This window comes from Pithys albifrons, chromosome 7 (assembly GCF_047495875.1).
Source record: "Pithys albifrons albifrons isolate INPA30051 chromosome 7, PitAlb_v1, whole genome shotgun sequence".
NCBI classification, from domain to species: domain Eukaryota; kingdom Metazoa; phylum Chordata; class Aves; order Passeriformes; family Thamnophilidae; genus Pithys; species Pithys albifrons.
The window spans coordinates 35734079-35757492 of record NC_092464.1 but is presented as its reverse complement, the minus strand read 5'-3'; the positions used below and the strand labels follow the sequence as shown (position 1 = coordinate 35757492).

Genomic DNA, 23414 nt, shown 5'->3' with positions numbered 1-23414 from the left:
CCAGCTGGTTCGAATTGGACAAATTCCCTCGGTGAGAATATGGAGACAAGTCAAACAGAGTGGGAAATTACCTGAACTATGTCTCTGTAGACAGAAGAAGCAGAATATGGGAGCTATCATAAACGGTGTATTAAAATAAAGAGCCCAAAGCAAAATCAAACTTTTTTCTTCTCCAAAGTCTAAGCAGGGCTCAGTTAGATACCCTGAAGGAGGAATAACCATTAATGATTACAATTCCAGAGTTTTGGCACCAATGCAATATGCTGATTGCAATCCTATGTTTGGTGACATATGAGCTGTGATACATTGTCAAAAGTATGTGTCCCTACATGTGATGAAACAGAATATGTTATCTCAGTCACTAAGTACATCCATTTAATGTAATTAACTTTAAGAGAAGACAGAAATGCAGGATGAAACCAGAGATATGCTGAAGGTAGTCACTAACCAGGAAAAGAACTACCGTTCTAATAATATACCAAAGATTTTAACACCTTTCTAATAATATACACCAGCTACCAAACAGTAATTCAAATAAATATAAACCACAGAAATGGAAGAGGCCATTTTCTTTAATCTATTTGAAAATGGCCTAGAGTAAACAAAATATTATTTATATAAATTCAAGGGTTCAAAACAGTAATGACCTAGAGAGAGTAACCCACCAATTTACAAGAAAGTGCAAACCTTAACCATAGTACACCAATACCTACTCTTCTGACAAAAACTACTAAGTTCCAAAAGAGAACTCTCAGTCACTCAGGCTGCAAATAAAACAATGTAACTCTTGCTAAAAACTGTCTGGGCTGTGAGAGTTTACTCTTGGCCCCGAATGTCATGACAGCATTTTTAAGATCATATTGTCACGTGGTGTGATACAGTGGAATGGAACAGAACTGCAGCATTTTAGGAGATATTCAAAGAGTGGTTTATGGGCAGTGATTAAAACAGATAAATAACTGTATGTATGTGTGTAGTTATTGCTAGCCATATAGAAGTTAATAAAGAGCAGTTATAGCTGGTGATATAGGAATGTTCAGAATAAGAACAATAGTAATAATTGTTAAAGGTTTGGTTCCACTCTTAACATAAATTGGATTTGTAAGGCTATAATTACATGCAGGTTATCTCCTGTCTGCAGCAGAGTGTGTAGGAATGATGTTCTATGAATCATTGTAATCAATGTTTTCTGTTCAAGGGTAGACCTGGTCCTCCAGGTGTCCCTGGGATGCCAGGACCGGTAGGATGGCCTGGACCTGTGGGACCGAAGGTAAGACTAAAATTCACATGGAAAAACCTGTTCAACATCATGATCTGAACAGAACAGTTATCTTGGGAAGCCTCTGAACAACTACCTGCTGGAGGCTGGGAAGATGTAGCAGTGCAAAACCACTGTGCTTGTCCCATTTCTTACAGTATCCTGCCCAGTCTAGTATTGGGTTACTCCACCTTCAGCCCCACCCCCTGTAGCATTTCCTACATTAGTTAAACATGTGAAAGGGAAATTGAAAAGCAACTTAATAAAGACTAATTTATAGCCACTGGTGTCTCACAAACACACATATCAGTGTTTCTAAGCTGGTCATCATCTTTATAACTATTCTTTATGATGATCCCTTTGCCTGAAGGTATTCTGTCATCCCATGTGATCAGTGGGAAAATACCTGGCTGATGTCAGGGGAAAGAGTTTACAAACCATGAGGATTGCTCATCACATCTTTGAGGTTCATTCCTATAAAAATAAACATTCATTCCTGTTATTTTTATTAACCAACAGCAAAAGAAATGACGGGACCCACTTTGCTACTGCAGAGTGGCTGCTTCGTCTGCATTTATTATAGGAAAGCTTCGGGCCAGTCCTTTAGTGAGTACTTACGTGAAAACGTACAGCTGTTCACAGGAGCCACAGTGTATGGAGTTTCTAGTGGAACTTCTGAGGAAATTTTCTTTTCTTCAATCCAGTGTGCATTAGGCTAAAGGGCTGCACACAATCCTTAGTTTGAAGCTGCATTTTCCAGTAAATCTTTGACTGTTCATTTGCTTTGTGAATGTTGATGCCCCCACTTCAGAGGATGTGCTGTGGTAGCTCTTGATACTTCAAGAATAATAGTAGATGACTTCTGAATTCAAGCCACATCTGAAAGCAAACTTTCAAAATCTTTACAGCTATTTTAGATGAAGAACATCATATTATAGTATGTGGGAATATAGGCAAGCAACGAGAGTATGTAGTTAAATCAATGTTCACTTTGAACTTTGGGAGCAAAATGATGTCCCTCTCAAATGCATTGTGTGCTATGATTTTCCACAGCGGAAACAGTGAGGGCAGAGGGAAGGTTCAACTAACTTCATAGTCCTAGTGATGAAAGAGAGCAAAGTAGACAGAAAACTAGTTCACTTGGTCTTTTCCTTATATAGGCTTTAGTTTTATTTATGTCGTCTTCATAATTTTGATTTAATCTCTTCTGTCTATTTCTATGCTTGTTCATCACACTGCTAAAGGCAACACACAATGGTAATACTTTTTTCTATATGGTAACTGTAAGTCCTACTTGCTGTTTGATTCCAATATTTCTGCTTTTATTGTCTCATTTGATATTGGCCTCCTCTGTTCTTTAGACAGGTTCACAGTTTCATTCCTTTTGGTCTTCATAAATTTCGATTTCCTGCCTGTCAACAAAGGCTCCAGCTGAATATAGTCAAGCTGATCTCTGTGCTCTCTTCAGTTGGTTGTGTCTCCTTCCTTTCTCCCAATCTGATAATCTCAAATTTCTGGTATCTTCACCACAGACATTTGCTACTTTGTCTTCTTGCTGTAAATCTCCAGTATGCTGCTGTTTGGCTTTTTTTTCCTCATATTCACCTCTGTGGATATTTGCTGTTTCTTCAGCTGAATCACCTTCCTTGCCTTCTCTTTCTTTGACACAATCTTAGTTCAGTCTTTATTCCTCCTACTTTGTTTCTTCTTTTCTGAACTTCTCCAGTGGCAGCAGCCACTGTGAAAATCCTTTCCATTCCTAGAACAGTGAAAGCCAAAGGAGAATGAGAGCCAGTTATACTCTGCTGATGCATGTCTAGGGGTCTACTCTGTATTTCATGCCAGATATAATTAGCTGACAGCAGCCAGAGAAGTTGCTGTAAAGTTTTTTCATGATTTACTGGCTCCAAATGACTGTACAGCACATGATGTCTCAGAACTATAATAGAAATAGTCACTATGCCTCCCCAAGCCCTAAGGCATGCAGCAAAATACCTTTCTTACCTGCTACTCAGTGGCAGTGATGCCAGGTACAGACAATGCACTCTCATGCAGAAAAGGATGTGCTGCTGATGGTGGTTTACTGGCATGTCCTTTAGTGACATCTGGCAAAACTAGAGCATGAGTCACACACACAAGAAAATGTAAACAGAAGAGTAAGACAACATGTGAGGGCTGAGGCAGAATACAATTGCAATATAGACCTCTGTCTACAATAGTACACCAAGGTCAGGCTTATCTCAACTATTTGACATAAAACCTAAACTGAAAGACATTCAAATATAATGTCATCAGAAAGCCACAATCAATAACTGTCTTTATTGACCCCTTTAGGGTGAAAAGGGAGAGTTGGGTGTGATGGGATTGCCAGGTACAAGAGGACCAATGGGCTCCAAGGTTTGTTAACCAAATGCTGCATTTTCAGACATTGGTTTCTAATGCTCTGCTGACAGCTGCTTCCCTCATGGATTTGCTGGAAAGCATTTATCAATATAAGTCTTTTCTAATACAGCTAAAAAGATATATTCTACATCAAGCAAGGTTATGTTGTCTGGTTGAGCTTGGCTGTGTATTTGGCTTTGCCTAAAAATGCTTTGGTATAAATTATTGCAATTAACTTTAAAAGTGAACTCACATATAATTGTATCACACTAGAAAAGTAAAGTTCTTAAGCATATCTGCAGCATTAAATCATGTCTGCAATGTTTTCCACCCACCTAATAAGACTGTGGAGACCATTTTGGTCCTCTATAAAACTATGCATACATATTGACAGATGGATAGAAGCACAATTTGGTCTGGATGTTCCAGTATCTGCACGTTATTGTCTATAGCATAGACTCTGCCTTTAAAAATTTAAGCCGCAACATTTTAAGGTACTTGAAAAAAACCTATGTAATCACTTTATTCAAATAAAGGACTGGAAAAGCCTGAACACCATTATTTACTGTATGTTCCTCTAAGAGAAAGATTAGTTTTATATTAATGATCACATTAGATTGCTTAAGTATAACTTAAGGATATTCCATGGGGGAAAAAACCAATAAAAACCAGCCAAACAAAACAGAACAGGAAGATTATTGCTGAAATGCTTTTAGCTTATTAATTGTGGCGTCTAATGCTTTATTCACTCCAGTTACATTTTATTTCCCTTGTTTCAGTTTTAAAGCAATATCAAACCTGCTGGCTTTACCTGGCTTTTTCATATTGGCTTTTGGGCTGAGTTGTGCCTTTAATTAATATTTCACAGTTCTGTTTCAGTGGAATTTTAGAAGCTATAAATATTCATTTGCATTTAAAAGTTGATGCAATTAATTATTTGTGCTTCGTTCTTTTTCTTCACTTCAAAGTTTGAAAGTCCAACATCTTGGGTGATTTCGAAAGCAAGAAGCATTAAAATATCTATCATTCCCTTTAGGGTTTTCCTGGAACTAGAGGAGAAAAGGTCAGTGTGACAGTAGAATAATGCACAATTTAACATTTGGAAACAGTTACGTAAAAAAAAGTAACTATAGAAATGAGATTGAACTTTTATGAAGTCTAAAGGTCCCACTGAGAAATGAAAACAAGCATAGAGAAGGAGCACAGTCTTGTAGCTTGGTCTGGGGTGCTGAAGAATTGAGTTTTGCACCATCTTCTTGTGAACAGGTTGCTACGGTGAACCTCACCACAGGTTCCCCACCTACAGAATGGGTATAATAATCCTTAATTGTTGATCTGGTTCAGTTAGGTGATACATGCTTTGGTATGGAGACAGTTCTCACTGTAGGACGTGACTGTGGGACCTGAACTGGGGAATGAAGCCCACTGGAGAAAAGAGTGAAGTGTGGAAATATTACATCCAGGAAAGCATATATTGAAAGTAATTATCTGGAAGAATTATTCCCTGTTCCTACAGGCCTTGCTCTTAATTCTGTAATAATGTTAATAATGAACCATATACCTCGCACTGAAAATATTACTCTTTTCTGACTTCAAATATCATGCTGTGTTTGAGAAAGATTTCTTGCTTCTTCATGAAATGATAGTAATGAAGCTGTTGTTGCCTTGCTATCTCTCTCCAGGGATCCAGAGGTGATAGGGGTGACAAAGGAGTCAAAGGAGACCAGGTAATTTTCTTTTCCAGGTGGCTGTGATCTTCAACTGAATGTGCACTTGAAGAGCAATGTACTTCTGACAGCAAAAACACGAGTGGCATGGAGGAATGGAGCCTGGAAGCATCTTCTTAGGAGGGCAGGAGTGGTGAGGGAAAGCAGTGGCCCCATCTAATGTGAGGCTGGTGGGACAGACTCCATGTCTATGTGCCCCCTGGCACCAGTGAGTGTGTGGGGGTTGATGAGTCAGAAGGGGATTTCCCTGGAGGTAACCTCAGTCTCTCTTGGCCTGTGCACTCCAAAACCAGGGCAGCTTGCCAAAATGCTTTTAGCTGGTGATATGATAGTACTGGGAGAGAAAGAGGAGGAGAGATTCATGTCTTGGAGGTTCTTTTAACTAAGAAAGGAAAAGTAAGCTGCTTTTGATGCAAATGGAGAAATGGCATCCCCAAAGGCAGGCTCTGGGAGTTGTCCAGGTAGCAGGGTTGCCTGCAGATAAAAGCATAATCAGGATGTTTTTGCCAGAACAGAAGCAGGAAAATGGAGAATTAGACAGAGGAGTGGCATAACCATTACCATACAAGGGGCTTTATAGTAAAATTTTGCTTATAATTCTCCACCTATTGAATCACCTGCAGTACTGAGTCAGTGCAGAGTATTTTAATTGATATCCATACATGGCACTTGTTTTTCTTCCTTCCAAGGAAGGTGCTGCTTTGTCAAAGATCACCTTTTCTGATTATTTTTCTCCTTTGACTTTGTAGGGAGAAATAGGCTTCCCTGGAATGCTGGGACAAAAAGTAAGTGGGTATGACGTGTTGGGGAGTTGTGTTAAATGCTGACATAGGGTCAGCCAGTGACTTCAGGGACTTCCTGGAATGGTCTTGGCTTGACTCAGTGACCAACACTGCTTGGACTTGGTCAAATTCTTCAGGCTTTTTAGCTTAGAAGAAAACTCTCTGATTGACCTGTTTGTTGTTGCTTTTTCTCTCTTTTTCCCAGATCATTGGTTTAGTTATAAACTTCTTCCTGTTTAACATATTCACTTGAAGCTGAAAAGGGTTTTTCAGGGCTGTGGGTAAATTGTAAGAGATACTTTTTGCTTTATGTTTATTTTAAAATATTTTAGTATCATCTTGGATGAAAGAAACAGTGCCAGCATTGTCTAGAGGAGCCAGGTGGATGAAAGCAATGTCCATCTGCTCTATTGGATGAGACAGGTATAACCACACACTTACATCCTGCTTCCTTCCCCCCATACTTTTCAAGGGAGAGATGGGCCCGAAGGGACAATCTGGAGTACCGGGACACAGAGGACCTATAGGAAGACCCGGAAAACGAGGCAAACAAGTAGGACCATGGTGTTTCTTCTTCTTTCTGTGACTCATGGCATCTGTGTGATTGTGACTATGACTGTGTGGCTTATGCTCTTGTACCATGCACTGTCTCGCACATGGAGTGGACAGATGCCCTGAAACATCTCATATGCACGTACAGGCTACACAGGAGTTAAAGCCTCAGCCTTAGGGCTGTGGTCTTATAAGTTCCCTGGCCATGCAGCATGAAAGAAATTGTATTTAGCCCTGACTTAATAACACACTTTTTTAATACAGTTTGAGCAGACCTTGAACTCCTCCTTTGAATCCTAAGCAACACCTACAGTCACAGACCCATCTAAAGCTAAAGAGCTCAAAATTATGCTGGCAGAGCTACATTTACAGACTTCCAGGTGAATTGTAAGGACTAGGAATTGTGTGTATATTAGATATTAATTCCTCCACTATTATAGCAATATTGATATAGTTACCTGGGGGTTGGTTTCTTGTAGCCTCGTTATGCTGTGTGCTGAAGGAATCTGCAACGATATGGAACTTCTCCTGGTCTTGGATTATCAGTCCATTAACCTAGGAGAAGTGTGTGTTCTCTGCTTACCCCGACCATGTGGTCTCTGAGAGCCCCCAGAAAGGACACGCAGGGACCACCGGCGAAGGCAGGAACAAAGAGAAAGTTTAATCAGGGGTACAGGTTTATATGGACTTTGGAGGGATACAAATTCACCAGTAAGGGACAAGAGGGAAGTCTGGATTTGTGCCAATAAGAGTAAGGGGATTTACATTCAATGGGAGGGGATAACAGGAAATATGAGGTCACTGTCCTTCTCCCAGCCCCTTGGCCAGGCAGGGGGTGATGGGAAGAAGACGCAGTGACTATGCACTTTTTACATTTAGTACATTTAAACCACATTAAAAACATCAGTTGTTAAAGCATTCTCAGTGGCTGGCATATTTTCTTCATCAGCCCATTTCTGACATGACATTCTCCAAGCCATGTATTGAGAATGCATTGCCACAGTTACCCGTTCAAGTCACTAAGCGGGCCTCTCTGAGTGCATCTTTCCTTTTGTATTTATTTTAAGCAATGATACTGGGGGCACAAAGAAGACTAGTTCCTAATGCTCTGAATTGTCACCTGCAGAGCCTCTTTCTTTCTGCCAGCAAGGAAGGGAACTGGTCCTTGCTACCCCAGCATTGGTGTTATGCACAACTGCTTGGACACAGGTGCTTGTAGATGCGATCATCAGTGAGCTTAGCTGAAAGTATTTTGTTTGCAGTCTGGTTACACCCAGCATTGCAAAGAGAGGTACATACCTCCTTCGCTGTTGCTCTGATGCCATCAGATAGTATCTGAAGTGAAAAAAGAGGTAGTGTGGGGGGAAAAAAAAGTTGGGTGTTAGAGAGGGAATAATATGTTCCCAAGTAAGGAAGGCATGTACTGTGTAAGTCTGCTAGATGACCCACAAGAAATATTCTTTTGTCCTCGATTTGTCAGGTTTTAAAAGTTGATACGTGATCTTTGCTGTTTTTTTTTTTAGTTTTGCTTTCTTTTTTCGTACTCTGTTCATTTGTCCTGCCAAAGTACTATGCACAAAATATCTTTTCATAGCAACAGGCAAAGGAAAGACAGTGCCTGCAGGTCAGCTTGGACACAATGCACTCCTTACTTGACCTTAGACATTAGACATTTTGTCACATTACACAGCACCTTAATCAAAAAGTGGTGACATAAGGCCTGTCATAATGCAAGGCAACAAACATTGTGACTAAAAGAACTTTAGTCTGGTCCTAAGTTGTCATTTCCAGTCCCAAGACTCAGTACACCAACCCCTTTCTGGTGCTGCAAAGGCAATTTCAACATTGATCTTCATGAAAACCAGCTTTCCCTCTACGTAAATGGGTGAGATAGTGCTTTGCTTTCTTCTTTTCCAATCCTTTGAAAAAAGTAGAGTGGCACTTTAAGGCTCTGTGGGTCTGGCTGCCACCTTTAGGTGCTGTAGTTGTCTGGCTGTTTGCTCAGCTGAAGGGAGGGTTTCCATCAACATGGGGCCATTTCCTGTCTCTTGATCCAGCTGACTAAATGAAAGCAGCTAAATTAGGAAGGTGTCACTTCCACTTCCATTTTGAGATACTTCTTGATTAGCTGACTGACTTCAACTCTCCCCTGCCTCTGGGGCAGGCTCTTCCTAAGCGGTTTCCAGGAGGTGGGAGTCACAAGTCACAGCCTCACTGCTGCTAACTGAGATACAACACCCAAAGCTTTGTAGCTTGGGAATTGACCATAAGGACCAAGTTTAAGGTTTCAGTCTTGATAAGGAGGAATGATTTAGTGATTTAGACAATGTTACTTTGAAAGAAAGGAGAGGAATGTAAATGTTGTCAATGGGAAAAGCTTCTCTGAATGCCATGGGTACATGAAAAAACCCCAAGGTAAAAACATTTAATATCATCCCCTGCAATTATCATTTGATCTATCTGTGCTAAGTAGGAGAGCATTAAGCAATCATTCCTCCAAAGCAGAAGACACAGAAAACAACTCATTTTCAAGCAGTGCACATCTGACTCGCGCTGGGTTGACTCTGTCAAATTGCTATTGTGTGGGGGAAAGAGATTTCCCACAGTCTTCTTTGGGGCTACAAAACCCTGGTCTGCTAGTTCTGTGTTGTGTAATGTAAGAAGTAATTAGAGATCAGTATCGCTGACATTCACATAAATCCTGTTATATTTTGATGGCACAGAGCTTACCTAATAGGATTAAACAAAGCAAATATTCAATTAGTTCTTTATGGGCCATGGCAAAATCAGCTTTCCTCTGCTGAAACGGTGAAAGTGACATTCAAACATATCCATGAGATATAGCATATTATATAACTATGAATTATTTTAGCATATATTACTATATATGCTTTGTTGCTCTTAAACTTACAACTACTCATCTTCTGAATGCACATTAACCTGGAATTACACCATCTTCAAGGAAATAATCTCCTTTGTCATTAAAAGAAAGCTTACATCTTCCAAAGTGATTTCATTATGCTAAATAATGTGTGCTGTTACATAAAAATCAAGTCAGATATTTAAACTTTGCGCTATGTAATACACTACTGAAATACAGAACTGAGAAATCCAAGCCTTGGGGAGTATATGAGCAGGAAGATAAATATAGTTATTTTTAATAAGTGTCACTGTATTAAATTCAGGAGCAAAAAACAGGAAGTGCTGAACAGTTCTAGGGTGAAACTTCCAAATGCCTAAGGGTATGGTTGCACAGACTAACTCCTATGAGGCAGATTAGGGCTGATTTTACAGAATATTAGCTATTATATGGTAACTGTGTGTAAGCTCCTCTCCCACAGGTAATTTTACAGCATTTTGACTGCTTGAAAGGGTACCAGGGGGACACCATTTGTCAGCATGGTGTTGGTACACACCAGTTTGCACTTTGTAAAGTCAAGCCTTTGCCTGCTTTGTGATGATTTGTTAACACAATAAAAGTCAAGCAGAAACAGGAGTCCAGGCATCTAAAATACTTCTGAAAATAGTGTGGGCTTCAAAGTCATTACTGTGCTTCTGAAAAACTGCACCCTGAGACTGGGAAATGTCACTGTGACAACTTGACATCTCCTTAGTGATTTTCCCCTTTCATTTTGAGCTGCACTGGCTCCTAGAGAGCCATCAGGGGTAAAAAGGCATCCTTAAAGAAAGAGTATCAAAGGGCTGAAGTCAGATAACAGAGATTCCTGACTGCTCACAGATCAGATCCCTGTGACCATTCACATTTAGAAGCAGAAGTCCTGCCTGGGCATGTCTTTCTGTCTCCATGTAGGAGGGGAGAGCACCTGTTCCCAGGAGCTCATGCTACATGTTTCTATGGGCAAATGTCTTGGCTTTCTTGAAGGGGAGGTCAATGCAGATAGGAAGAGGTTGTGTGTTACTAATAGTTTAGCAAATAAATGGATGTCTCCTCTCTTCCAGGGACTAAAGGGAGACATTGGACCTGCAGGTGTCATGGGTCCACCTGGAAGGCCTGGTCCTATTGGCCAGCCAGGCCCTCCTGGGCCTTCAGGATTAGGTAAGCAGTAGATGAGGCGATCTCCTAAAGGGTGTCCCATCTCCCCAGCCCCTCCTGACACATCACATACACATAGGCTCTTCTGCAAAAAGTGCTGCAGGGCTTTATTTGCTTCTCTGTTGATGTCGAGGAGTGGATTTCTCCTGAAGACATATGCCATCCTTGTCCGTTATGACAACTCTGTACCTCATTCTAAAGCTGGTTTCTGATGTTTCAAATAAAACCAAAAGTAAAGCCTATGCAGTTTCTGAAGGACTTTGGTAGATGAGAATGATGAAAAGCCATCTGGCAGCCTTGAAGATAATCATCATCGGAGCTCTGCTGCTTCTCCAGATATCCTGGCTTACAGTGCAAGATTGTGATTTCTAATCAGCCAGAACATGCTTACCCTGTGCAGCTCTGTAAGAGGTAAACAGATAAGACCAAGTCACAGTGGCATTAAGAAGGAAAGAGAAGAGAAAGATTTTTCCCTTTTCAAAGAGAAAAAAGGACAGTGGAGAAAAACTCTGTCTTTAATTCAGTGCTGGAGATCTATGCTCACTGAAATTGTGCATGTTGTAGACATCACGAGAAAAACCATGTAGCTGATAACTGTACAGCTTCAAAGCTGTGCATGCACATGAACTCTGGGCAGCTTGTGAGACCACATGGAGACATAAAGGACAATACATGACCCACACTATATAATGACAGTGAGCCCTCAGGTAGGGTTTTTTTCACACAGATATACACTAAAGTATATGAAAAGAAAAGCAAACCCCATTGGAAACTACTGTTCCTCCAAATGTATAACAGCTGCTTGTACTGCAGCCAATCTGTTTAATGTCTCGTTTCCTTTTCCTTTTTTCCCTTTTTCTTCCCTTGCTTACATCAGTGGACAGGATGTCTCTTCTTGTGGTGGTGTGAAAATGGTGCATTCATGAAGCTGAGCACAGCTTCAGAGTCTTCATATATCTCATGTCTCCCATTATGAAACATCTTTGCTTGAGTAAATTACCTAGAAGTTTTCAGAGAGCAGAATGTTCACCATGCTGATGGGAAGGAAGCCAGGACCTTGAGATTACTTTTTAAAGGCTTTATTCCATCTACAGAAAGTCTATGTGTCAGGCTTGTTAAACTTTCTCCTCTAGAATATAAATTCTGATGGTAAAAGACATTTCTGTAATGATGTCACTGCTTGCATTATGAATGTATTGGCTCATAGTCTAATTCTGCAGAGCAGTGTATCCTTGCCAAAGTTTGAAAGTCAAAAAACATTTTTAATGTTTAATTTTAGAACTCCTGTATATCTAGTTGGGTTTTTCTGTGTAGGAACCTCTGAAACAGCATTGCTCAAGTGGTTATATAAGTGCAAAAGTCCAAAGTATTGTGGATGTATACAGAGACTGACTCTACAAAACTTGGTGCACAGATGCTATAGAGTGATCTGTGTCTTCCTCCTGTCCTGAAGTTTTGTGGGTTCAAACAGGCTGACATTTATTCTAAGCAAATATTCCCTCTCTTCCTCTGTAAAGCTGGTAGAAAAATTTAAAAGGCTGAGATAATTTGAAATAACATGACTGAGGTACAAACTGGAGCCTTCTTTCTGAAATGCTGGAATTAGTGATTCTGGTAATCCCTCCCCTCAGTTTCCAGTGGTTTTGTCAGGACATGTGAATATCTGAAAACTTGGGTAAATGTGTATATCCACCTGACCTGTACTTTTCCCATTAAGGCTGTTTGTGTTTTGTGTATTAACTTCATAACAAGACAACTTGATACTTTGCTTCCTAGGGCAATTCTCAATAGGACCAAAGGGGGAAAGAGGACTTCCAGGACCTCCAGGGAGATGCCTCTGCAGAAACCCACAACATATGAGTAACCCATCATATGAGGAATCCGTGTTTGGACACAGCTATCCAAAAGTTCCTGCAGTAAGCAGATTTTCTGGGAAGGGATGTGAGCAGTCCTTAAATTATAAGAGGTTGTGTACTCACTAATATTTTGTATTTAACAGGGAAGATGTCTGTATGTGGGCAATGTGTGATTTCTGGTATATGAAACCTTTGAGAAGCAGTTGGTGCAAAAGAATTTGGTGTCATAACTACTCTGAGGGTTGTATGATTCATGTGTTGAAATGCAGCTGTTTCAAACAAAGATAACACATGTTTAGAAATATTTTTCAAGCCTGAGGATGCTCTTTTTCATCTAGTACTGTACATATATAATCTGTTATTTTATTTAATTAAATTTCTTTTTTTTCATTAAATAAAAATTTTAGATTGGTCAGTGAAGTAAGATCTCTTGGGGTTTTGAGGGGGTTTTGGGATTTTTTAATCTTCTTCTGCAAAGACAGTGATTTCAGATTGGAATATTGGGACAAAACATTGAACATATACAGTAGAACTTTCTCCCAATGCATAGACCCTCTACCTTAAACCAAACAAGAGTTTCCACAAACCACGGGAATCAGGCTTCTGAGCACCTGTCTACAGACATACACTTTATATAGTTAATTTCCCTCTCTAGCCTTGAAAGCATTTTTATGAGTAAATTAGATGAAGTACTTTAAAGAACATGGCATTGGTGAAAAGTGACCTAGTAATTTTTCATTTCTGGTTTCTTTGGGCTTTGTAAATACTGTTTATGTACTTTTCCTTCAGCTGGACTCTGGCTTATTAGTCTCTGCGTTGTAGCACTTAGCGCAGAAGATGCTACCTTGCTGCTGTGTACCAGCATAGCCCAACCGCTCCCCTCATGCAAGTGGCAATTGTGCAGTGTCTGATTGTCTGCGAATATCAATAAACAGCAATTAACTTCGTTAACATACCCATCTGTCGGGTTGCCAGAAAGCTATTGCAGCCTTTGGAAGGGACATACTGTCAACACTGCCCATTAAACTGCATCATTGATCTCAGTCTTTTGCATAAGTGCATTGCAAGTCTTGTCAGCTGCTCCCATCCTAGGCAGGGTTGCATTACAAAGAAAGTCTGCTGTTTTTAAAATATAATGGTGAGAGATGGAAATGCTGAAATACCGGTGCATATCACATCGGGCTGCATGCTATTGCAAAAAAACCTGTCATGCACTTCAGAGCCTGGAAACCTCAGGAAAAGGTATAAGGCTCACAATATTACGTGTAGGTCTTACTTATCCTCCTTCTCCATCAGGCACAGTTCCATTTTAGATCTTAAAAGATAGTAATGAGAGTGTGACTATTTAAAATATAAGTACTGTACGCTATTGCTATGAGCCCCCATATGATGAGGATGGAGTGCCATTTTGTTCCCAGGAATGCGGGGCGGCAAAGGGGCAAGACTCAGCTCTGGAAGTGGAGCACTTGCAGGGCAGTTCTCCTGTTTTCCTGCCCGTTCTATTTGTTTTACTCCCTCGAGTGTAAAGATCAGGAACTTAAACCTCAATACCGATTACTCTTTTCAGATCCCCACATAGCAGCTTTGAAGCCTTGTCTAACACCACTTGAAAGCTGTTGTTGGGGTTTCTGTAGCTGCACGTAGAAAGGTCCCAGAGCTGGTGCTCTGTGCCCCGTCCCTGTCCCGCAGTTTGCCAAAGCAGCATCCGACCAAGCACAGCACTCGGCAGTGCCATCACCGCCAGCAGCTCCAGCGCCAGCACTGCCCGAGCAGGGCAGAGGCTGGGAATCAAAGTGCTGTTTTTCCGTCACTGGCCAAGATTCATTCCAGTTTTTAAATCTTTTGCATTTTCAAAAGCCAGGAACTCTAATAGAGAGTTCCAGAAAGCACAAATCTGCTATTGATTTCCAGAGAATTTGCAGCTCTGGGGCTGGGCTGTGAGCTCCTGAACACAATTATGGAATCAGTCCTCTGCTGGCTTCCTATTTCTTTGCTTTCTTTCATTCAAGCTGAAGGCATTTTTATTCAATGCTTATTTAATGAAATTGGCCTTTGTCCAGAACTATGGGAATATTCTGTTGTGTAAAAACTCCAGGGTACTTTGTTTTAGAAAGAGCCAGTTCTGTTTAAGCTGGTGGGAGTCAGACTCAGCCCTAAAATCCATTTTACTCAGAAGCTCTCTTGCTTTTTCTTAATTTAAAAATTGTTTGAATCTTGCAAAAATTAAATTGATTAAGCTGCTGAAGGAAGAGATTATTTCCTAATGCCTCTTACATCAAATTTCAGTGACTGAGACATTAAAAAATGGGTAAGAGAGCAGCTTGTTCTGATTTTTCCATTTGGAACTGATTTTTTTTTTTGTTTAATTGAAGACTTGGCTTTAGACCAAAATATATGCATATAAAGAAACATGCATTTTAATGCCAATTAAATCTAAACAGAGTACAAAGTAGTAAAAGATGAGTGAAGGTTGCATTGAGCAATGCATTATTTAATTTGCAGCAAGCATGCCTAAAAAGTTACAGACAAACCCACAAAAACCACTTATGCCCATATGGATTTTGCAGTTGTTCCACCATCAAACCATTTGAGCACCTGACAGTTCTTCTCAGCAATGACTGTGCACAAGTCTTTGAATGATCCTTATCTGTGGATGTGCATTTTGAAATAGGGGCCATTGGAGTCATAGCTAGGTGCTCAGAGAAGACCATTCTCCTTTTGGAAACTTGGTTCTCTTCTTACCAGGAGCCTCTTGTTGTCTGGCAGTCCATGGGTGTAAGTTCTCACACCATCCTGTTTCTGAAGACAACCAAACCATTTTTCTGTGTAATTATTTACCTGTTTGCAGTTACATATGTCAGTTGACAAAACTCAATTCTGTGACAATCTGAAAAACTCCTTGAGAGGGTTACCAATCACTTCTTTTTCTGTGCCTCAGATTTTTGTCGTGAATAATCAAGAAGAATTGGACCAGTTAAACACTGAAAATGCTTTAGCTTTTAGAAGAGATCAGCGATCTTTGTATTTCAAGGATACCTTTGGATGGCTCCCAGTGCAGGTGAAAATATGAATGTGGTCTCAGAAAATTTGTATGTTTCATTTTGAAATACAGAAAACATTTCTGTACTTATGGTGTCACACCTAATCAGCTAAGCAAATGGAGAAAAAGCTCATTTTCCAGCATTGCCACAAGTGTGCATAATTCTGTGAATTTTGTTCACAGGAATCTTAATTACTGAGAAGTTAACAGTCTTGCAGGTTTTGTTGCTCTCCCTGTGAACCAGGCTCCACTGGTGAGCAAACTGGGACAGAGTTCAGGGTATTAATATAGTAAAGACCTTTTTAATTTAATACAAAATAAGGCAAAATTCGCTAGGGTACAGAGTTGCAGAACACAAACCCTGCAAACCAAACGCGTGTATTTCCTTTTTGCTTCAAAGAGCTAAGCTAAGTCCCACTGAAATCAGCAGCAGGATCCTTCTTGTGTCCACTGAACTTTGAATCAGATTCTATATAAACCTTGTGAACCACCAATTAGCGGGATGGGAAAACTCAGACGTGGGATCTGCCTCTCACAGCCCTTCAATCCTGCTTGCTAGCCAGGCTGTTCCTGATCTGGTTCAGTAACCACTGTGTGTTTGTTTGGTCAGCTCACCCCTTTCTATCCTGTGGACTATCGCTTTGAGGATGGGGGTACCTGTGGAGATGGGATTGTGCAGGATGGGGAAGAGTGTGACGATGGCAATGCAGTTGTGACCGATGACTGTATAAGTAAGTTACGGTGCATCAAGAGTGGCTTCTTTGTACCACGGAAGGTGCATTAGCTGTTTCTACAGAGTGCTGTGTAAATCACACAGTGCATTAGTTGTTTCTACAGAGTGCTGTGTAAATCACACAGGTGTTTCACTCAGGAGAGCTGGTGTGGTTTGTGGAAACCACACAGGCACAGGAAAAGAGAGGCACAATAGTCACAGTGCAAAAACTGAGGTCCTTCATGCATGTGGATGGCACACACCAGCACAAGACAGAGGTGGCAACAGGTACTTCTCAGGCATCCACGCTGAGGACTGTGTACCTCACTGAGCAGAGGTGTCTGCAGTCAGAGCCAAACCCCTGCATTTCAGGGGCCAAATTCAGCAGCTGATTTACATACATACCTTTCCTGGGGGCTGCCAGTGCTCTGTCTAAAAGATGTAGTATACCTTCGCAGTGCACCACAGCCCTTGGGATAAACATTGAACCTGGCTCTTTCTTACAGTAAATTAGATTCTGGGTCCAGAAACACTGCTTTGGATTTTGTTATTTACTTGCATAGGGAATGTGTCAGCCCCACTACCTTCACTGTTTGGTTTCTACAACATTTAATTCATGTCTACTCGATCTTCCTTTGGTTTTGTTGGTTGTGGACAGCAAAGAGCATATAGGCATTCAAGCAGCTGAGGCAACCTTTACTTCTTCCTTTGTTACTTTTACAGCTTGAATCCTTCCCCAGAGTGCAGTACTACACCTTCTCCACACAGCCGGGCTGGTGCTTTCTTGGTTCCAGCAAAAGGATGCTGCTTCACATTTCAGAACAGTATCAGCCAACATTGAAAGATGCAATTTTTCATTTATATATCCCATCATTTTTTAGCTTAACTTTGAAAATGGAGTGTAGGCAGACATGTTCTATATGAGTTTCTCCAGTCATCTGTCCATCACCACCCTTCTCAGAACTCAGGAATCCCAGCCAACTTCTCAGTGACAACAGGAAAGAGATTTCAAAGGCAATTCAGTCACAACAGGTATAGGGAGACATATAAATAAAAGCCCCTCTAACGTTGTCTAACTGCAGGGTAATACACAGAGACAGCAGGATCTCTCCAATCTCCAGACATGAAAAAATGATTCAATTAGAATTTGCAGTCAACTGTGGGGAACAACCATGTGGGAAAATAGTGTTCATTAGTTCTAGTGCCTGGAAAATTGTACATTGTGTGTCTGAGAGCACATCATGTTCTCTGTGCTATACACTGGGCAATTGAGGCCCTGCAATACACAGAGTTCTGACAGTGATGTTACCCAAAGAGTAATCATTAAGTTACTTGGAAATGATCACATTGTCATCATTCTTCTCTTGTGACCAAACCAAAAGAAAAAGGCTAACCAAATGTTAAGTGGATTTAACTGTAAAATAGACTCCTTGGCCTTGGAAACATCAATTTCTAGCAAACACATCCTTGATGTAATTAATGAAACATTTCTATCCATAAATAACCCACTTTAACTCTTATAAACTCCCTATTACTGAGTATTCTTTTAATCCTTTGCTCAATAGCGATGGATTTCCCCAGAAGATGTCAAAGGCAAATGAGTTTGTTCAAGTTATAAAGTCAGTCTTGGTACACTAAAGACATCAAAAGCAAGGTTCAATTGCTAAAATGGCAAAAACCCCCACAAATTACTGCAGCCTACATGTCAGTCACCATGAAAAAATGTCACAAGTCCCACTCATGCTAAAGTCAGTAGGAACCAGCAGAGGGGAAAAAACACATTTTTGGTAACTATTATATAGTTCATTACACACTTTTTTTTCCTGATAGACAGGCAATAGACAGGCAATAGACAGGCAATGCATAATTCTGTTCATATGTGGGAACTCACAATAGAGACACATAGATATTGTGCCATATTGGGTAAAGGTCTAGGCTGGGATTTTCAAACCACCTAATGACCTCAGAGTGTTTTTTTCAGATTGGGGCCTCCTCAGAACATTTATGTTATCTGTATTGTATGTTTCCCTTAAATAGTTTTGATAGTAATTATCTATGCAATAATAGTTTTTAGAATAAATCCTACTGTAGTTAGTGATTCTCTGGTAATTATTGTTAGTATTTATCCATTATTTCCCTTGGTCATTGAAATTAGGCTAAAAAGTGCTCTTTCTTTGTAGAGAAAAATATTGCCCCTCGTAAGACAGTCCTTACAGGATGCCCTCCCCAAAATGCCTTGTTTTATCCTTAATTCTTAAAAGTCTAATTCCACTTACTTTATCTATTTCTTTTACATATAAAGGGCCTTGAAGTTATATCTTTCTTTATTTTTCACTAGAATGCCGCCGTGCTTACTGCGGAGATGGCTACAGGCATGAGGGGGTTGAAGACTGTGATGGGAAGGATTTTGGATATTTGACATGTAGAACTTATCTCCCTGGGTATGTATGAGGGGGTCTTCGCTTTGTTTTGGAGTTTTGTTTGGTTTTTTGTTGTTGTTTGTTTGTGGGTTTTGTGTGTGGTTTTGGATTTTGTGTTGGTTTTGTGGTTTTTTTTTCTTAGTATGTGTGTGTGTGTCTTTTCTTTCTTTTTTCTCTTTGCCAGCTTTAAAACAGAGTAGTGTCACTGACTTTAATCTTGTTCTACTGGGACCACTGCAGGCAGCAGGGAAGAAAGAGTCTATCAAATTATTTCTGCATATCATTGTCTTTAAGGTCTAAACGTCATTTCTCAGTGATAAGCACGTGCCTCTTATTGTACAAAATGAAGGTTGCACAGACATGTGTATGCACACTTCTTGTCGAGATTTCCTCATTTGGTCACATTATCATTGCATTAATGCCCACTGGTAACATACCAAGAGCAGGAAAGACCATGAGGAGGAGGATCACACTGAAGGAAAAGAAGACCCAAACCCACATACTCCAACAGATCTCCTGCTGCCCTTCCCGTTAATGAGTACTCTGGGATATCTTTGCTTCTGGATCCATGGGTCACCTGTCAGCTTTCCAAAAGAGCAGGAAATTCACTCACCGGTAGATGCAAAGCCATGCATCTGCTTAGCAATGTCCTTCATATAAAACATCTGCTTATTGTTGACTTGCCTTCTCAGCCTTTGTTTAAGCAGCTTCCCCTGGTCAGCATTTTGCCTCCAAGAGCAGCACCTCTATTTAACTGTCAGGTATTGTTACTGGCTAACAGGAAACAATTAATTTGCAAATTAAATTACGCGCAGAGCCCTCATCATTCAGGGAACAATAACGTGCTAATTGACAGGAATAAGAAACCACAGGATGTCTTTGTGAACGAAGTGCTCTGCTAATCCTTCCACAGTAATTGTTGAAGCACTCCTTGTGTAAGAGATTACTAAAATCCAGACTAGTAAACCTGACAAGCCTGAAACATTTTACAGAGATCTCACCTTCAGACGGTGTGGAACTGTCTTCTACTGTGCAAACTATTCCCTTCTAAAAGTTTAAAGTTTGGAGCCAAAGATAGCACCACAAAAGCTTGAGAAAATTTTAAAAATTTCACTTTGCTTGCATATTTCAGTTGTGAAGAGCAACTGAGATTCTCCATTTTTTCTGTGTGTAGTCTGCAAATTATCTGCCAAAGGAAAGAAAAAGCTGTGAATCAGGAGTAATGTGGGCTAAATATGTGAGCATGTCACTCCCATGGGAGTTTCATCCCAAAGCAACCTTTCCTCCAAGAACTTTGCTGCAACCGATTTTCCCATGTTCTACTCTTTCCAAGCCCACAGATCCCTCCTCCTATTTCACATATCCTCACTTTAGATTTTATGTTGGTCTGAGAAAGTGAGTTATTCAAGGACATGGTTTTAAGACTGCTTAGTTCACAGCTTAATGCTGTGGGTGGGTTATTCACTTAGATGTATGACAGCAATAAAAGCTTCTTAAAATGCTTATTAACATCTCTGGTCAGGTCTTCAGTAGGTAGTCACTGCAGTTCAGTTTAAGTCAGTAGAGAAAATTTCTATTTTCTCTTATTTTGAAAGGACCTTTCCATTTAATTTTTTATTTCAAAGGTGGGAGTGTATCATTCTCATTATCTCAAGCATGTGAAAAATAAGTTAAAGGACAGGCACAGTGATTGGATGTAACTGGAAAAACACTTAACTCAGAGCCTCAGATATTTCGTTACTCAGTTCCCGTGGGCGAGCTCCAAGGCCTTCTGTGTCCACCCCCAAGTAACACTCAAGTCCTGCTCCCAAGGGGGATTTTATTTTTTTTAATTAACATTACTGGGAGTTGAGTCTTCACTCACAGTTTCTCATGGATTCGTTTTGCTGACAAAGGAGAACACAGTGGAGCACTGATGAAAATCACCCTCCAGTTTTGGTTCCTGTACGTTGCTGCATATGACATATTCTGATGTTCTTCACTCCTACAGAGAGCTACATCCAGGAACCATATAATGTGAACTGTAGCATACTTTGAAACTGAGATATTCTCTTTAATTTCAGGTCTTACGGAAAATTGCGATGCACTTCTTACTGCTACATTGACTCCACACAGTGTCGATACTTCACATGAAGGGGGCGGAGGTGGGAGCATCCCACTTGTAGGAGGGTGGTAAGTGCTACACCATCACCTAGCCAAGAAGTACTGGGACTAAAAACCACCCCACCCACCTCTGTGTGAAAACAAAGTGACGTCATGCTGCTGATGGCCATTTTGAGATGTTTTTCTTGTTTTAAAATCACCAGATTGGGAAAAAATAGGACCACTGCATCCTGTCTTAATAGAGAAATGTCTAACAGTGTGTGCCAGTAAGATTTTCATGCAGCTGTGGATGGCAACTTGCTCTCCATCACAAAAATACCATTAAGCTACTGGAAACTGAGTTTCACTGACCAGGAATATTGTGTAACAATTACCTCCAGCTAGTACTGTTAAACCCAAATGTAAGCTCTTCAGGGGTTTTATCTTTAAACTTTCTCAGCATAAACACAAGCATATCTTGGATGCGGTGTTTATAGGGACGTTCTCTTTTATTACAATGTGAACTTCGCAAGTGTTGTATCCACAATTACTTCAGCGACATTAAGCTTAACAATACTCCTTCAAGGGTGAAAGGAGTAGAGGCCCTTCAGTAAGTGATTTCAGAATCAACAAATCAGCCTGAAAAGCTGGTTAACTTCACCTTCAGGTAAAGGGTTTTTTTCTGTGTGTGTCCTTTGTGCATGAATGGAAGTGGAAGCAGTCACTGGAGGCACGCAACACAGACCACAAAGGACAAGTTCGACAAATAAACTGTGAAATAGCCAAGAAATTCTCTCCGAGGAGAAAATCAGGCAAGGATGGAAGATAAAGAAGGGCCTTATTTCTGTATTTCTTACCTCTGCTCTGAGCTGGGTGGGCATTGCCCAACTTCAAGGGGCCTGGGACAGCGTCAGTGACCTGCCTGACACCACAGCATGGCCACGTGCACACTGCCTTCACTCTGGTGTCTACACTGGAGGGTCTCTTGGTTTTCATCCCCTTGTCTGCCTGACCATCATTGTTCAATTACCCGTTACACTCTATCCTCTCTCCTTCTCTTCCACTCACTGTTTCCGCCATCGTCTCTGGGGTACTCCCAATGTATGTGCTCACTTTTGTACTGCCATAAATCTGAGATCTCAGAGTAGCATGTTTATGGATGCTCATTAATGTTGTGCAACATAAATGTTGTTTTGTTTTGTTTTTTTTCCCAGAAAGTTTGCTCAACTGTATTAGCTCTGATCAGAGTCAGGATGATTATATACTTATCTATTAGTAAGTATTAAAGAGCAAATTACACATGGGAAGCATAATAAATGTTATGTGAAAAACAGTCTATAACAGAAAACTAAACAAAAAATGTGCAGAATTCAGAACTAAAAGCCTTAAATCTAGGCATTACTTTTTTACAAGCCACTCTTTTCTTCTCTGTGGTAAATGTACAGGACTCTGAAATGTGTGACTTATCTGTACAAGTGACAGCACTGCAACAGCTGCACTTACACTGGCACTTCTGTAAAGGTTAAGTAAAAGTGGATGTTGTATTAGAATGATAATTCATTAAAACAATTAAGAAATGCTTGCAACTTTTACCACCTGGCTGGAAGACTGTGACTATGGATGTCCAATTAACAACAAGAAAAAAAAAGAAAGAAAATTAGTATGACTGTGACTTACCTGGGCTATTTATGTTGCTATGAAGCCAAGCCACCAGCATTTGTAGCCCAGTTCAGTAGTTCAAATGTATTTATTTTTTTTAAACTGAGGTCTTAATAAAAGGTCAAGGAACCACTGGGGCAAGAAAGTTGCCATAAACTCTGGAAATCTGGGCACTAGCACAGCTGCCTTTTAATTTCCAGGCTTGTGCAAGCTGCAGGTTCCAGCAGTGTCACGCCACACAAGGAGCATGTAACATGTTGGGAGGCTTCTGGGGACAGACACGTTCCCAGCAGCACATCTGGCTGCTCAGCCCCTGGACTGAACCTCTGTCAGCTCTGTCAGCTGCTCAGCCCCTGACTGAACCTCTGCTGGGTGCTACCATCCTGGGCTGGGAGACACTTCGTCTGAGCTCCTCACATTCTCCAAGGAGTCTGTCTCTACTCCCCAAAATGCTGGAGTCTGAGAAATTTGGTGATCCCAGTGGTTCTTCACCTTCAGTTTTAAGTTAAATAATTTTTACTTAAAAGCTCCCTACCTCCACAGGACATTAAGTAACCAAGCTAAGATTGTAGAATATGTAAACAGATAAAATTGCCTTGGTAAAATTGTACTGTGCTGCACACATTCAGAAAAGGGCCTATCAATCTGGTCAGTATAACATTTGTAAGGCATGGATTTTAAATGGACTTTATTAATACAGCACAAACAACTTGGCATTGTAAGAGAAAGCAATGTAAAATGTAAGGAAACAACAAAAAAAATTGATACTGCTGTTACTGTCTTGTTGTCCTCAGATGATAAAGCATTAGAATGATACCTTGGAAGGTGTTAAGTATATATGATTTAAAAGGCTCCAAAAGAAATCCTGTGTCCTTATTTCTGACATACCT

At 40.4% G+C, this 23414-nt stretch overlaps 1 protein-coding gene across 2 annotated transcripts in view; it reads left to right on the top strand.

The window, feature by feature from the left end:
- Positions 1-20935, top strand: part of COLQ (collagen like tail subunit of asymmetric acetylcholinesterase) — a 37395-nt gene extending 16460 nt beyond the window's left edge. For both annotated transcript variants that reach the window (XM_071560117.1, XM_071560116.1), the window contains 12 exons: positions 1199-1270; positions 3593-3655; positions 4677-4703; positions 5323-5367; positions 6117-6152; positions 6622-6702; positions 10662-10758; positions 12532-12671; positions 15550-15669; positions 16262-16382; positions 18702-18804; positions 20847-20935. In XM_071560117.1, the coding sequence (XP_071416218.1) occupies positions 1199-1270; positions 3593-3655; positions 4677-4703; positions 5323-5367; positions 6117-6152; positions 6622-6702; positions 10662-10758; positions 12532-12671; positions 15550-15669; positions 16262-16382; positions 18702-18804; positions 20847-20916 (975 nt within the window). In that variant the 3' untranslated portion in view covers positions 20917-20935. The remainder of the gene's footprint in view (positions 1-1198; positions 1271-3592; positions 3656-4676; positions 4704-5322; positions 5368-6116; positions 6153-6621; positions 6703-10661; positions 10759-12531; positions 12672-15549; positions 15670-16261; positions 16383-18701; positions 18805-20846) is intronic.
- Positions 20936-23414: the final 2479 nt, after the last annotated feature.